Source organism: Boleophthalmus pectinirostris, unplaced genomic scaffold (assembly GCF_026225935.1).
Source record: "Boleophthalmus pectinirostris isolate CB_2022bp ecotype Guang Dong unplaced genomic scaffold, ASM2622593v1 HiC_scaffold_13, whole genome shotgun sequence".
Taxonomy (NCBI): Eukaryota; Metazoa; Chordata; class Actinopteri; order Gobiiformes; family Gobiidae; genus Boleophthalmus; species Boleophthalmus pectinirostris.
Genome location: NW_026571036.1, coordinates 13,364,643 through 13,381,327, shown reverse-complemented (window position 1 = coordinate 13,381,327; position 16,685 = coordinate 13,364,643). Strand labels below are relative to the sequence as shown.

The 16,685-nt window shown below is 40.3% G+C and overlaps 1 protein-coding gene across 1 annotated transcript; it reads right to left on the bottom strand.

Annotated features, from left to right (window-relative positions):
• Positions 1–1,897: 1,897 nt before the first annotated feature.
• Positions 1,898–16,274, bottom strand: tfap2d (transcription factor AP-2 delta (activating enhancer binding protein 2 delta)). Its single transcript, XM_020920092.2, has 8 exons — positions 16,236–16,274; positions 15,221–15,736; positions 12,343–12,403; positions 8,581–8,746; positions 6,592–6,710; positions 5,723–5,864; positions 4,644–4,757; positions 1,898–2,120 (listed from the first exon to the last, which is right to left on the bottom strand). Exons 1-8 carry the CDS (start codon positions 16,272–16,274, stop codon positions 1,898–1,900), a joined length of 1,380 nt encoding a protein of 459 aa, XP_020775751.1.
• Between the last annotated feature and the right edge of the window lie 411 nt (positions 16,275–16,685).

Genomic DNA, 16,685 nt, shown 5'->3' with positions numbered 1-16,685 from the left:
TTTTTATATTATTACACACCTACATGCAGATCGTGACAAGGCGACAAAATGGATTCTTGTGAGCTTTAAGCTATGTTAGAATGCTGATTCCTGCTCAAAAACATACCTGGAGTTGTGTTTTGCTTCATTCACACATTTGAGCAACTATTTATTATTGCTCCGTCTATATCTCCAAAGCTCAAAATGCTCTGTTCCACTTTGTGATATCATGTAGTAATAGTTAGTACAGTTGGTTAACAGCTTCCTTTTACCTTTAGTTCAGGAGAGATTGGCAAATCCAGGAGTGAAATTATCCAAATGATTTTAGTGAATGTGTATGAAGTTTAAAAACACAGTGGAGCACATCCTGTATTACCTTATGACATCACAAGGTGGAACAGAGTGTTTTCAGTTTGAGAAAAGAACTCAGCCTAAATATGCAGTGTTTATGTGTTAAACATGTGTGAATGAAACAAAACACGAAAACTTCAGGTGTGTAGTTAAGTTGTGATGAGGACATTAACATTATAACAGATCAGAAAATAGAGTAATATGAGCCCTTTCAGAATAAAAGTACTGCTCTGGTGCATAGCAAAAGGTTTGTAATCTCTACAAAATTGCAACGGCTATAAATAATAAGATTAGTAATTACAAGGTCTGTCCAAAACTACACCAACTACCAACTCAGCTCAAGCGTCAACTAATCATCTGACTTGAATTTGATTTCTTATTGAAGTATAAGCTGTGTTTAATTGTCGCTATGTGCTCCCTTGGGCAAGAAACTTCACCCTAATCAAATTTGAGAGTACACTAGACAATATAATGTAAGACAAAGCAAAACAATTAGCAGAACAACAACCGTCTTTATTCAACACCAGCGTTTTTAGAAGGTAGGGATTTTCACATATATATTGTTGAAAGCCTACAAGAAAAGTAATTTAAATATTTATATATATCTTTACAAATGTCCATGTCAGAGACCGGCTGGATAGTGTACAAAGAGAGACATGCACAGGGATGTCGCTGCCTTTACAAAATGGCGGAGTTTGAAGTTTCGACTCTTGACCTCTCGCACACACACGCGCGCGTACACACACACACAGCATGTAGACGCACATGTAAAGACTTAAAGTGGTGCTACGAAAATGAATTATGGCACTCATTGTATAATATAAACAATACAGTAATGATACAAACAAAACTATTCTGTAAACTTGTGCATGAGAATTTGTTTAGCTGCTTAGGGGTTTTGGGGATGTAGTTGCAAGATAATATTTCATACTTTTTTTGTTGACTAAAAATCAAGTCTTAAATTATTTTCCAGAATTTATCCAACAGCAGTCACATTTTCTGATTATTTCTGTGATCAAATTTAATGAAGCAGTAGATGACGCTCTTTGATATTACATTTTTGGCATCTAAATACTTAAACATAAAGCCATAGGAAATAAAATTGTGGTCATAAAATAAATATACAAAAAGTGAGTGAAAGTTCCTCTCACTTGTAGGCACACATCATTGGTACGTTCAAGAAAAAAAAATAAAAAATCATTTGCTCATTCCACACTAAATGGTATATTTAAAAATTTTAATTTTAAATATAACAACAGGTGGTCAGTAGTGATGCCAGAATCTTGAACAACTGAGACACCCGGTAAGGCATCTGACATAAAACAAACCATATTAAGTTTGTCTCACCCCCAAAAATCTGTATATATGTTATACTTTTCATTGAACTACTGAAACATAATTCACAACATATTCATTTGTTGACCCCCTAACACAGCTCGTAATAACTTAACAATAAAATAATAAATAACAAATATAACTTATAAAACCTCTCTCTCTTACACTCACACACTCACACATACACACACTGGCTCTCCTGTTAAACGCAGCGCTCCAAGGCACACAGATGCTACTCAGTCTTTTCTGTTTTTCCGTCTTTTGGGTTGTCAGCTGCAGCTTTCCGGAGTTGTGATTTTTCTGTGTTCCCGCTGTTGATCTGCTCGGTGGTGGACTGGCTGGTTTTGCCGTTGCCGGAGTTTTTGTCCAGGTAGTTTAGCATCTCGCTTAGCACAGTTTGGAAGGTGCTGAGAGCCGCGCACACAGCCGGAGTGCCGAAACCATGAGTGATAAGACTGTGGGGGAGAGGGGTGTATTAATAGTGGCAAGCAGATGTTATGGCACATACAAAATTAAAACAGGAATTATAGATTTCCATATTTCTTTGCTTATGTTGAGGACTGCCTTTGTATAAAAACATAATTGAGTTTTATTTCCCCAAAAAAATGATCAAAATCTGCTTTCCATTTTGACACATAATTGACTTTTTAATGATATAGTGACATTTAAGCTCCTGGATCTAAAATGCATTTAAATAGAGCACTACAAAGACCATGATCCTTTGCTTCTTTCCTATATTGACAACATAAAGAAGTCTTAAATTTCTGTAGTAATGGAACAATTTCTATACATTACAGGCTCCACAACACTGTAAAAAAGTAAAAAATAAATACACTGTAAAAAGGAATTATGAGATTTTGAGATTGTTAAAGGTCTGATATTACACAAAATTGACTCTTGTGAGCTTTAAGCCTTGTTATGATGTTGGAATTGGAGCTGGAGTTGTGTTTTGTTTCATTCATGCATGTTTGAGGAACATTTATTATTAGTCTGTCTACATTTCCAAACCTCAAAATGCTCTGTTCCACCTTGTGACGTCATGACGCGATAGTTTTCAAGTTAACGTCTCCTTTTAACTTTTGTTTAGTAGAGATTGGCAATTCTAGGGCTGAAATTATTCAAACAATTGTAGTGAAGGGGTATGGAGTTTAAAAACACAGTGGAGCGCTTCCTGTATTACAAGGTGGAACAGTGTTTTCCATCTGAGAGAATATTCAACCTAAATATGCCAGGTTTGTATGTTAAACATGTGTGAATGAAACAAAACACAACTCCAGGTCTGTTTGTGATGAGGAAACAACATTGTTACACGGACGCTTTAAATCACATAATGCGTTAACGTTATATAGCGTTACTCAATCTGATTTCCAGCTACCACCAACTTCACATCAAGAGTCTGTAAAAGTTGGTTGCGCAATGAAGGGATCAGCAATAGTTCTTAGTCACAGTAATTGCTCTAAAACCGGCTTTAACCTCACAATGACAAGCAAAGTTAAAAACACAACAGTTGCCCGCATTATGTAATATTGAAAGTTAACTACAAAATTCTCACTGTAATATTTGCCAACACACTTGCAAACAGTGTCCGTTTGGTTCGGTATTCTCTCCCCCACAAAGTTCAAAATCCAACAAGTACAACAACTACTTCTTACCTCATCCCTCCTTATACGATTGATACAGACTGTCTATTAGTGCATACCCTGCCTTGTCTGACCCTACAGTGGACTCTTGCTGGGCTACCATGGTCCATCTCGAGCCTATTTGCACAGCCAGGAGGTGGAAGGAAGTGTGGTTGTACTTGTCATTGCTGCTTATGCACCCACTAACACATTGTTTCTCTACTGAAAAAATAAAATAAAAAAATAAAAATAGAGGAAAAACACGGTATTATATGCTGCAGTAGAATAGATGATGCCATAGATGTGACATTTCTGTTAACAAGCCTCTCCTTCCTCCTCCTCATCCCAAATGACTGCCAAATCACAAATTGCACAACCACAAGTTAAGGGGAAACAGGAGCAGTTAAGACTCTCGCTGCATAGCTCGGAGGTTGCAGGTTCGATTCCCAGTCCGAGTATGTTCCTTCTGTTTGGTACCTGCATGTTGTCTCTGTGATAGGCCAGTACTCGAGACTCCTAACGATGAATCTTACTCAAAACCAGCAGAACGGTCCCTAGGTGCTACAAGTAGGCCTGTCACGATTATTACTATATCAACTTATCGTATTTTGGGGGTCAGTATTTATCGTGTGTACAATTTCTCTGCAATACTGGGAGATTTTTGGTCATTTTGTGAATATGTGATAAGATCTGACCTGTAAAAGTCTGAATAACTTCTTCAAAATTTGCTATCGTGACAGGTCTATGTACATGAAACTTCTATTGATTAGCATTATATAAGACCAGTGAATTGAGAATGTATAGAGCCCAGGATCAAGAGTTAAAGTTATCAATAAATCTGCCATGTTTGTAGCAGCAGTGTGTGACTCTATTGGTTGCTGCTACTGATTACGTTGTGAATTTATAAGAAGAAACATCTAAAAGGAAACTCTATGTTAAACCTGAGCATTTCTGTTACTATAACCCTTTGAATTTGCATAAAAAATGTGCACATTACCTTTTTTCCTGTTTTATTGGCCTAAAGCATTGTGAGTGCATCTAAAATCAGGCAACTGCTTCAGTCTTTAAGTTTGAACTGAATTTGAATATCCTCTACAAATAACAAAACATCTTGTCTTTTTATAGAAAATTCTTCTTGTACCTATAGTTTAGACCTCTACAATCATGCTCTGAAATGCACAGGATTCTTCTTCTATTGGTTTATCAGTATTGACTTAAATGATAACGCTCTTGGAGTTGTCTACACATGCACTCTGAAAACAATTGAATCTAATCACAATCGCAACACGCGTCAGCAAAAGCGCAATTAAAAATGCCTTCCCCTAATTTATAGCAGCAAAGATGTGGGCATGCATTTACCTAAAGTGTGTGAGGTGTCTCTGGATGTCCAGGTCCAGGATGGGGGTGGGTCGTGAGGAGCCCAGAGGAGACCGGTCTTGGCTCAACAAGTCCTGGAACTCTTTACAGATCTGCCTGAGAGAGAGAAGGGGAGAGAGGCAGGGGTTACCATCTGTCCACAGCAAACTGAACAGCTGTAAGGTTTTTATAATGCATAATTTTGTTGCTTGGTTGTACTATAAAAATATCACGTTTAGGGGTGTGCAAAAATATTGAAATATCGATATATCATATGATTTAATGTGACGATACAGTATCGATATCGTGGGTTGCTGTATCGATGCATCACCAAGAGTAATTTTTGGTATATTTTACTCAATTATTTTGTTACAGCGCTACAGTTTTGTTGTTTGTTTAGAGGAAGGAAACTCATTTATGTGACACATTTGACATTTTCATGTGTTTCATATGAACTTTGCATAAGAAGTGGGTCAACAAAAACTTTTAGTATCACAGCCACGAATTATCCTTTTTTATTTTTTATGGAACCGTATCAAATTGATTTGAAATATATCGAATCAAAAGTGCCACTGTACCGAGATAAGTATCTTATTGTGGTCTATGTATCGTATCGGTAACTTTTTACAACATTTTACAACATTTTACAACTTTTCAGCAACATAAAAAGCCAGTAACACATCACTTAGGTTTGAGTTTTTGGAGTGTAGATTGAACTGAACTGATTTTATTATGCTTTTAAAATAGTCACAATTAATTTTTTAGTTCTTACTATTGTAATCTGAAAAATCATAATTACATTCCTATCCGCACAAATTTGAAAGACTAGATAGAATATGCAATAATCAAGTTTAATATTACAAAAGTAGATATGCAAAATGAAATAGCTTGGGAAGATAAATAATTAGCTTTACTCAAAGACACAACCACAGTATTGCATGCTTACAGTTGGACTCAAGCCACAGTTTTAGAACTTAGAACTTAATTTTTGGCAAATAGTCCATTGGATCAAAGTTGAATTAGAAAAGACAAGTTAAGATTTTGTAAAAGATACATACACATAAAATCAGTTTTGCTCTTACTTTGTGGCTAGGACCATTTTCTTGCGCGCACTTGTTTCTTTAGGCTCATTATGCTGTCGTGCCAAATGTTCGCCCACTGCTTTACTGGGAAATTCTGTCTCACATGTGTAGCCAAAGTCCCTTGCCAGGTGAAGCGCTTCTCCTGTAACACAAACACAATGGACTCAATATATGGGACAACAGAAATCATTTTATATTAAGAGGTTGCTTTTACATGACGATATATGTAATTTGCTGTTAAATTGTCAAATTGCAGAATTGTTGACCTGATTTATGGTTAATATCTTTGTAATTACTGGCAAAAATAGGCTCAGCATCTTCTTTGTCAGCATATATAATTTTCTTCACAATTCCAAATGGTGTTATTATTCTTGAACACAACTATTTAGACCTAAACTACATTTTTATTTTCACTCTATTGCTAAAAAAATCTTAAATAAATGTTTACCTTTTACTAAAGATGTGACTATGTGGACTATACCCAGTATTTAATGCTATGTACTTCCAAGTTATATTGAATCAATAAGTGCAGTGTTTGGGCCAATGTCAATGTACAAAATGTGTAGTAATTCATGTACTATTTTGGAATTTGTCATTTTGCTGATTTTGGCATTTTTGCAGATACCTTTAATAGACCCAGAACATTGTCTATTGTTTAAATTAGTGGTAAATACATGCATAACAAATGGTGTAACCAACATAAATTTGTTTTGATCCTACATTGCGTTTTTAGCTCGTAATATAAAGCAACTTTAAAGTAAAAGTTATCTAAGCATTCAGAATACAGTACTCTGATTGGACCACCATTGAACAATACATATCTATTCAGACCTAAACTACATTTTAATCATCTTAAATAAATGTTTTACCTTCCACTAAAGATGTGAGTAGCGTGACATTAGCAGCTTTCCTCCGTCCTGCTGGAAGATTGAGTCCTAAGCGATCTAATTTCTCTCGAAGACACCGGCCGCCATTTTTAGACTTTGCTCTGTGTAAAAACAAAACAATAAAGTTCAATTATTATAAATCACATAGCCACAATCACAAATCTGCAGAGTATGTCTTGCCCAAGGACACAAATGGCAGTTTACCAATCTAATTAATTCATCATAGTATAACGTTGGATCACATGAAACAACACCACGATCATTGTTGTTACTTGAAACTCCCAAAAACAGTGTGCCTAATTAAAACTAATATAGATTTTGTTTCAAAGACAAAATCAAACCAATTAAATCATGTTATATTTTTGAAGTCTGTTCCCCCAGAGTTTCCGTCTTTAGTGTCACTCATATTATTTATCTTTCTCTACCCAAAGTGCCATGTGCTATTTTAGAAAACAGCTTAAAATGTTACTTATGACACTTTTGAAATGCTGGTTCTTCTATAATAAGGCTAAACATATGTACAGTTATATCACAAAGCTCATTTTTATTTCTAGTTTTTGATTTTATTTTTGCATCACATATTGTTGTAAAATTTAAAATTAATTCAATATTATTTCCTATGTATTAACTACTTATTTGGATGAAATCAATTTGGCAAAGTTTACACCAGATGCCCTATAGTCTCAGTCACATAGTGTAGCACGAGGATGCCATGTGGTGTCTTGCCCCAGGACACAAAAACAGTATGCACTACATCTGCGTGAGAATCATCAGCAACCATTTGGTTAGTGGGTGACTGTACCTAACCTCCTGTGCCACTTACACTCTAATTCTATAACAAAATTTCCAAATCTTAATCAAACCAAATTCTGACTCTCACTATTTATATTTCATTGTTGATTCTTCTTACAACACGCCATATTCTCTGTGCTCCTCATCCCGCTTCCCCCTTCTCTCTCCATCTCATCAATAATACAGATCTGGCAACCCGTGCGTTCCTGCTTTTCGTCTGATCTGGCGCGCCTTGGCTCGGCCTCTCCTCCCTCTGGCCCTCTGGGTTATGGTGGCCTCCTTTTCCTACAATCATTTTTATGGATCTGATTGGACTATGCTCCGTGTTTCATCTCATGGCATTGCAATGATATTATAGACAGCAAACACCAATATTTACTGTTATCTACTTCAAAGTTGTATTGAGCCAGTAAGTGCAGTGGCTGGGCCAATGTCTATAAAAATGTGTAGTAATTTATGTGCTGTTTTGGAATTTGTGATTTTTGTGATTTTGAAATTTTCCAAATACCTTTTAATTGTCTATTGTCTAAATCCGTGCATAACAAACAGAGTAAGTAACATAAAACTCTTTTAATTCTACATTGAGTTTTTAGTTCATAATATAAAGCAATTTAAAGTGAAAGTTTTCCACATAAAGTGGACCGCCATTAAACAGAATACCTTACAAAATACATTTTAATGCAGGTATTCATTATTCTGTAACTACATATATTTTCAAAGTATTTTTCCGAACACTGCGCAAGAGAAACATCTCCAGAGACAAAAAAACACCTATTGTGTTGAGATTTTTACTTTTGCTTTCAGATTTTAAAGATTTGAATTAAGTATTCAAATCTTTCTCTACAAAATTGTCTCTTCGGAGCTATATATTCCACAATAGTGATGTACAATACATTATGTGATCAATGGCATGATTTTTAGTATGAAATACCGTAATAAGAGCAGTGCGATTAATACAGTTTTAATTGAGATCAAATCATACCGCCCACCCTTAACACACTGTGCACTGTCTGTAACAAAAATTAACCTCAATCAAAATGTTTGAAAGATGAGATCACGACTAAATTAAAACTAAAAACTAAATTAAACTAAGCATCAATGATATCAAAATCACATATCTACAAAAGCAGTACATCTCTAAGCAAGACTTGTTTTACTTGCAGGTGTGCGTGGACTGACCTGCGCAGGATGCCCCCCAGTAAGGAGGCGTTGAGGCACTCTGGAGGGGACAGGCGTCTCTTGACCTCAGCGATGGTCACTTTATATTTCGATGTGGAGCTGAGTAGAGACAGACGACCCGGGACAGAGCAGAACAGGTCTGTGGGATTCACTACACACGTGCCCCCTGCACAAACAAAATGTAGAATTCATGTTAGTTTGTATAATGCCATTGTCATTATTGTTTAGAGGGCTAAAAACTCTCAACAATATATAAAACATGCATACATACTTCATATTCTTTCCACCAAGGAACGTATTGATAATGTTGTTTATACATGATCACTCTACACTGCACTACAGACCATGAGAGCAGATTCTTCATATGAAAATACGTTGAAGACAACACGGTTGTCTTGCATTTGGGGATTATGTGATTTTACTATTACTGATAATTTCTGTATTGTGTGTACAAGTGGACTCAAACAGGAATAATCTTGTAGTCCCAACCTGCAAGTTTATGTGATGCGCTGTAAAATATAGCAGAGTGAACTCTGTTTAATTTAGTTTATTTGTTTGAGCAACATGTATGTACAAGGTAAATTACAATACAATACACAAAAGAAATATATGTACAGAAATCAGTACCTTATACTGGTGCTCAAAACAAGTAGGTATACCAGAGAACCTATCGAGTCCTATCCCTCATTCACTTCTACAATGCTGTGTAGTTAACACACTTTTGACCTCTCATTAGTGGAGTGCTTACGTGATGCATTGCATTTGCAATGCAACAATACGCAACGGTCATGCATATATATATATATATACACATATATATAGCGAGAGAGAGACAGAGAGAGATTTTTTTCCCTTTATAGTCGTACAAAATGAAAGTTACAGATATATCATATTTTTCGTTTATGTTTTTTGTAATGATTTTATTAAACCTTATCCTGAGCTGGTGTGGTGCTTTGTTACACTGATGGAATGAGCAGGTTCAGGTTGAAGAGCATTGAGCTGAGGCTGCAGCATGAGGGTGTCCTATGGGACAACATGGCCGCTCTCTGCCATGGCCAACTGCAGCTCTGTCTGCCACATATCTATAATTCAGCACAAGAGCTCTGTTTCCTTCTGTTCTCCAAATGAGCTGGAGCTCAAAGTCTGACCAGCAGCTCCACTGAAGCTCTGTGAGGACACACTAATGCCCCATATACCTAAAACTATGGTGGTTTTGCCTGTTCATTGTCTGCCTCTCAGAGCTAGTGCTTGGTCTATGTGATAATCCTGGATAGAGTGTTGTTGTTATCAGGATCAGCCGGCACAGGCCTGATGAACTACTGCCCTCTGTTATCTCTGATCCTGACCCAGAGTGAGGAAGTGTAGCGTGTTCTGCACGTGCTCAGTCCGTCTGCTAGTGACGAAACAGGCCCGGCTTGTCTGTCAGCCTCACGCACACTGACAGGGCGCGCGCTTCTCAAAGCTGTGGGTTCACATCACATTAATTCCCCTAAAAATGTTTTGATTCAAAGTAGTTTGTATTTTATGTTGCCAAGGGCAATCGAAAAGAGCTATTGCCGGTAGTGCAGTCAGTGGAGCACGCGGGCCCAGAGGCGATAACGGTATTTAAGCAACGGAGAGTAGCCTGGGGCTGCGGCGCGAGCGGCGGGCGGATCACACGCCGAATCAAGCGCCTTTTACCAGTTTGCCATGAAAATTAAAGAAAAAGAGACACGGGCCAAATGTCATCCTCCTCATATTTTAACAACAATGTTTAGAGCTCCTAAAAAGCTGCAATGTCTTGACAGAGAAGACAGAGGCGTGTGCACAGGAGGTGCGGGCGGGAGCGCGCCTGACACATCACTGAGCTCCAGAGGAAGAGCCAGAGCAGCCTGATTAAAACACAGACGACTCCTCCTAAGTAGGATCCGCGTTTCTTGAGTGATTTTCTTTTGAAAAAGGTTGTGTGAATATTCATGGCGCCAAAGCCGCAGTCAGAAAGAACAACATTAATATGATCTCGGCTGAATCCGGCCCCGCGCGGCATTAGCATATCAAAGCGTGCGCCCGAGGCGAGAGAAGCTATCGATACGCGAGCGGGAGGTAAAGCAAAGATTATTGGTTGTGATGGTTGCAGCGGCTGAGCTCAGGGCCAAATACGGCGCACCATTAACCGAAAGTGATAGCGCAGGGATTCCCGCGTCAATCCGAGAGAAAAGCCCCAACACCAACCGGTGCTGATGAAAAATTAAACCTGAGACCCTGCCTTCCCCTTTGCACAGAGACACTGCCTTCCTCTCAGCACAGAGACACTGCCTTCCCCTCTACACAGAGACACAATGTTTTACACAACAACACAGACATAGTCTTCCTCTACACAGACACAGTCTTCCTCTACACAGAGAGAGTGCCTTCCCCTGTGTACATAGAGACAACCTTTTACACAGACACAGCCTCCCCTCTGCACAGAGACACAACCAGAGACACAGAGACACTGCCTTCCCCTCTGTACTGAGCACAACCTTATATACAGAGACAGTCCTCTGCACAGACAGAATCCTCCTCTTCTCCCTTGCACAGACACAGTGTTTTACACACAGACAGTCCTTCTCTGCACAGACAGTGTCTTCCTCTGTACACCGACAAAGTCTTCCTCTGCACAGACAGCGTCTTCCTCTGCACAGTCTTTCTTTGTACACAGACATAGTCTTCCTCTGTACACACTGTCTTTCCCTGCACAAGCAAAGGCTTCCTCTGCACAGACAGAGTCTTCCTCTGTACACAGACATGGCAGTCCTGAGTGCCTGGGTGCCTCTTGGCTGTGCGCTCTAACACTGGAGCACTCACATATGTGCATATAACAGAGACTTACCAAGGACACACTGTTCCACAGTATTATGAGCCTGGCTCACATGTCTTCTGCACTGCACAGTAACACTGGGAACATAAACATAGGCTGCCACAGGTCTGTTTTCCTCAGTAATAATGATTCACTTTCCCTCTCTCCCCTTTGTTTGATTTGAGCTGCTGAAAAACAGTCAATGAATGACTGTTTTATAGATCAGGGTCATGTAAGACTAGTTTTCTGTTTGGTCAAATGGCTTTTTGCTGCAGTTATACCAATATTAAACATGCACTATTTTTCCCTTTATATAAAACTACTGCTGTTCAATTCATCATCTAGTACCAGCAGTTGCTGTTAGTTTCACGTTCATATTTTGACTAAATCTCTCAGTCATTTTAAAGTGTTCTCCTCAGGTGTTTCCTAAAGTCTTGCATTAGTCATACACCATACTCTTTAATAGCACATGCTTCTGTTGTAATTTTAATGTCATACAATAATCAAGAACAATGTTTGTGTACCCGATCAATTGTGTGCCCTTCTAAGTAGCATAAATATTCCATCAGACCGTGCCTGCTGTTTTGCCTGCTCAGTGGAGAGACAGTGCATTGCCTACAGGTTTTCCACTTCAAAAGCAGGAAATGTTGGCGCTAATGTAAACTCCGATATACAGGCTGCTAACACGACTGCCACAAAACTGCTGACACGGGTGACATCGTGTGGAGCCGAGTGCCTAAATGAGTGACAGTGGGTTTTTCTGGGAGGACGAGGAGAAGCGGAGGGCCCGGTGCTAGTCTTGTAACATGTTGACAGGAGACAGCAGCGTGTTTTCAGGGCTGTGTGGCTCAGTTTGTCTATGTTTTGTCGAGAGTAAAGGTGAGAGGAGGTGTGGGTGTGATTGGGCGAAGAGGGCAGGAGGTAGGGGAGGGGGCGGGGCTTACCTCTGCGGATGACCCCTCCCTGGCCGTTGAGTACCAGTCCACACTGCGCCTCCACCGAGCCCTGTGGAGACCAACAAAGTCATTGGTAACAAGTGAAAGAAAGTGGTTTAGTGAAAAGACAAAAATTATACTTCTGACTTGTGTTGCATTCACTGTAAGCAGATTTTTTCAATGTTAATTTTAATTTTTCAACATTTCTTCCTAATGCATTATAAAAAATACTGTTTCTCTAATTTCTCCAATTTATTTAGTGTTATGGAAAAGTAATTAATAATAATAAAAATGTATGCAATAGCATCCAATAAAATAATACACAGAACAGGTCAAACCAAAGTATGACAACAACATATATCGCAAAATTCAAATAAATCCTAATAATTCTATTAACAACAACTGAGTAATTTTAATCGAGACACGCAACTATATTTTTTGCATGTGCTTCAAGCTGCCATTTTTGAGAAGTGAATCTGATTTGCAGCCAATAAGTGCATTCCTATGTAATATGTGGAGGAAATATGAGAACACAAGCTTTGCTGAGTACAAACTGTTAAAGGTTAACTTATAATGTGTTTTTAAATTGAAGTACCAACTCATTTATACACACAGTAATTAAAAAGGCATTAGGTCTTTTAAAACCAACTATTCTGCTATTTGAAAATGTCCTTGCTTAATATCGTGCAAACTAAATGAGTCCTGAGTATTGATAAGCATTTGCGACAGCGAATCAAAATTTTCCCAGTTTAACTTCTCCAGCGACAAAAACTCCTAATCCACCAGCCTGATAGATATTGTAAACTATAGCCTACCTTTCTTATTTATATTCTTTAATTTCATGGAGCAGCTCCCTTCTATCACTCACTGTGCCCCTAGTCCTCAGAACAGTTTCTAGTATCGCCTTTTTTGTTCGAAAGTGCAGATCACTTAAAGGGCTTTGAGGAATATCGAGGGCACAGTGAAAATAAAGGATGCGCCTCACGGCTGGAGCAGAAACGAGTCTAATTTGAAAAGCTGCAGGCGATGGCGCAGCAGGCCTCACCCGCTCTGAGAAGAAAACAGGGAAGTGTCCACAAGAAGTGTAGCAACGAGCAACCTGTTGGGACCTACTGCAGTCAGTCACTATAGAAATATATGGTACTGTGGCTGTGCGTAAAAACCTGTTTGCGCCGCCATCTTGCTCCAGAATCAGACCATATCAACAATGTCATCAAGAGAGAGAACACACGCTTTTTATTCAGAAAACAGTTAATCCCTCGTGCGCGCCTTGGGCCTGGCCCACGCAGCCCTGATTAAAACCGAGTGTAAAAAGCAGCGTGTTGGAGCTCTTTTTAAGCAGCCCTGGCCCGGCTCCTTTCGGGGGCCGCAGCTAAAGTGATTATAGAATCAATATACAAAACGCACAGAGGTCCTGCATGAATTATCCGCGCGCCCAGGAAAGGTGTGGCAGCTGCCTTTGTTCACCATGAAAATCTCTTTAACGCGCTCAAAGATGCGCCCGGGCTGCACGAGACCGTGGACACATCTGTTCCATGTCCACGTCCAGACATCCTGTGGACAGGTTCACGCGCCCATGTCTTCTCACAAGACCCGAGACCAGACCCGAGCTTTCCAACCGCCTCTCACTATAATATAAAGCCTATAGCTAATCAAATCTGCGTTAGCGCGTCTTTAAGCAGCGCTCAAAAAAGGAAATACGGAATAGAAATAGACCAACAAATGTAAGGTGGATTTGCCAAGGATAGAACCAGGCGTATAGCCTTAGGGGCTTCTGCCTACTAATTTAAAATAAATGTATTTAAAATAAATATAATTATAATAAATAGGAATTTTATGTAGGATTTTTTAAACTATTTTTTCAAATTTTAAATATAATAACAACAACAACAATAATAATAATAATAATAATAATAATAATAATAATAATAATGGTATAATTAATACTAATATGCAATAGGCCTATTTTGTCCTATTTTAATACGCAAAATAAAAATGCCTATTTTATGCTTTTGGATTTTCTTATAGGTTATTTTTCATTGCATATATGTATAGAATGAAAATAATAAATATTTTCCTTGGAGTCCAACATATTGTAGCCTACTTGCTGTTAAAATATATATATATATATATTTTGCGACTGAAGCAAAAATACATGGTCATCCTTGCACCCTTAACGCTTGTTAGTAAACAAATAAACGGCTGAAGTGATTAGTGAGTGTGTTAACGTGTGTTTAACCAGAGCCGCGTCTTAAAGCGCTCAGATGTCGCTGCATAAGCCCCAAAGTTGATTGACGTTAAGTCTGTAATTGGATAAACTACGGTGCTTTGTGGCGCTCGAGCGGCCTATTGTACCCGCAACCCGATCCGTTAATCCGGCCTTTACCGCAGTCTCAGGCGGACACACACCGCACACAAGCCGCGCTCCGCTTCATCTCGCCATTTCTTTACATCCACAAGATTTATGTAAAGTCTGGGTCACGTGTGTTTGTGCAGAAATAAAGAGCGGATTGGACAAAGACTTGAATAGACTCTAGTCAATTAACCTTTAGAAACGGGCTGGTGCGCACTTGACACGGGCTTAGCTTGCGCCCTGTTCACTCTCGTTTGCTTGTGCTCAACAAATCTATCTGAATGTGTTTTAGATTTAGTCCACAGCGGGACGGGACAGCCCTATAGTGGCCTGTCAACGTCCAGACTGACACTTCGACCAGACTTAGACATCTGGTGCTGTTCAATATTTTTGGAAATAATGCCGAACAAAAGGGGGTGGTTCACATGGGCTTTGTGTGCCTTTAACGGGCCAAGCGCAGGGGCTAGAGCCGGGGCTAGAGCCGGGGCTAGGCTGGGGCCTGGTTGTTCGGGGAAGCTAAATGGGGACCGGTACCTGCAGGTCGTCGCCAGCGGGCGGAGGTAGGCCCAGACCGGCGGCGGGCAGCAGCCTCTGGTCCGGATGGTGCATGCCGACGCCGTAGGCCTGAGAGCCGTGTGACGTCATCAGAGACAGGTCATGGCGGCGGTAGGCATCGAGGCAGCCGAGCTCCCGCCGCTGCTGCTCGTCCAGACACGAGGACTTGAGAGCCGAGCGCGCGCTGTGGAGGTTGATGAAGTCCGCGGGCTCGCCGTGATGCAGCTGTTGGTAGTACTGGCCCGAGTGCAGCGAGTTTAGCCCGTAGGCCTCGGGGGCCACCGGGTGTGAGTGCTGGAACTCGTAGTGGAAGGACTGGTGGTGCAGGGGCGTGTACTGATGGTTGGCGGAAAAGTAGGGTGATGCGAACTCCGTCCCCGCCGGGGCCGGGTAGGTGAGCGGGGAGGAGGACGAGTAGGCGACCGAAGAGTTGGCCACGGACTCCAGGCAACCGAGCTGCATGAGACGGTAGCTGTTTGATCCGTCGTGACGTATCTAGGAGACAATAAAGACATGGTGTCGTTTAGCATCAGCCCTGCTCTGCGCCAAAAACACTCTCCAAAACACACTCAAAGCGTTTTTTCACGCTACTCCACCTGAAGGAGATGTCACTTCCACGCGACGCGGCAACAGGAGCCGTCGGTATTTTTCCCCTCCCTTTGGCATGCCTGTCACTCTGCTCGCAGCGTTTTAAAGGCATGCTGTTAGATATTATTATTATTAGCGCCGCTGGTGCAAAGTGGTGCCGCTCAGACGGAGGGAGGTAAGCCGTGTGGAGAAGAGTCTGTTCCGCCTCAAAATGCACTAATCACAAGTTGCTCCCACTTCACAAATAAAAATTATCTGTAGCTTTAGGAAGACTGCCTGCTTTAGCCCCTTCATTTGTCACTCTTTTTATCCTTCCAAAGCCTTAATGCGATAACTTAAAACAATCTAAAGGCAACAATGCCCTGCTCATATTCAAAGTATTTTTCAATTAAAAGGAGTTCATTACCTCGGCGTCGTGGACAAGCCCAGGGAAGGTCGCTGACATTGTGCTTTCTCCAAAGTAACCCGTGTTTGTCTTCCCTCTCTTTCTGGCTCCGGGGTCGAATAATAAAACTCGTGTTAAAATCCTCTGAAAAGCGAGAGAAAATGGAAAAATCCTCCTTTCGCTGTGCGCGTAAAAGGCAAACGGCACAGAAAGCTGGCGGAACGCGAGCGTCTCCCCTCTGCACGGACGGGGCTGGCGCACGGATTTTGTACTTGCAGGGTATTTCTCGGCTGATGTCGTAGGTCCCTTGGTAATATAGAAGTTTTGAAAATTAAGCATCAGCACTGAGGAATGGGAGGACAATAGACGGAGCGGAGCATCCCAGGAGACACGGAATAAATATTGTATCTACGCCTTAATAAGGAACCGAGTGCTTCTTTCAACATTTTTCTCGCTTTTTCTGGACATTTG

Coding starts and splice junctions, on each gene's coding strand:
- tfap2d (XM_020920092.2), bottom strand. CDS start 16,274: ATGTCAGCGACCTTCCCTGGGCTTGTCCACGACGCCGAG. Junction 12,404..15,220: donor CCGCTGGCGACGACCTGCAG/GTACCGGTCCCC, acceptor TGGTCTCCACAG/GGCTCGGTGGAGGCGCAGTG. Junction 6,711..8,580: donor CTGGGGGGCATCCTGCGCAG/GTCAGTCCACGC, acceptor GTTTTTACACAG/AGCAAAGTCTAAAAATGGCG.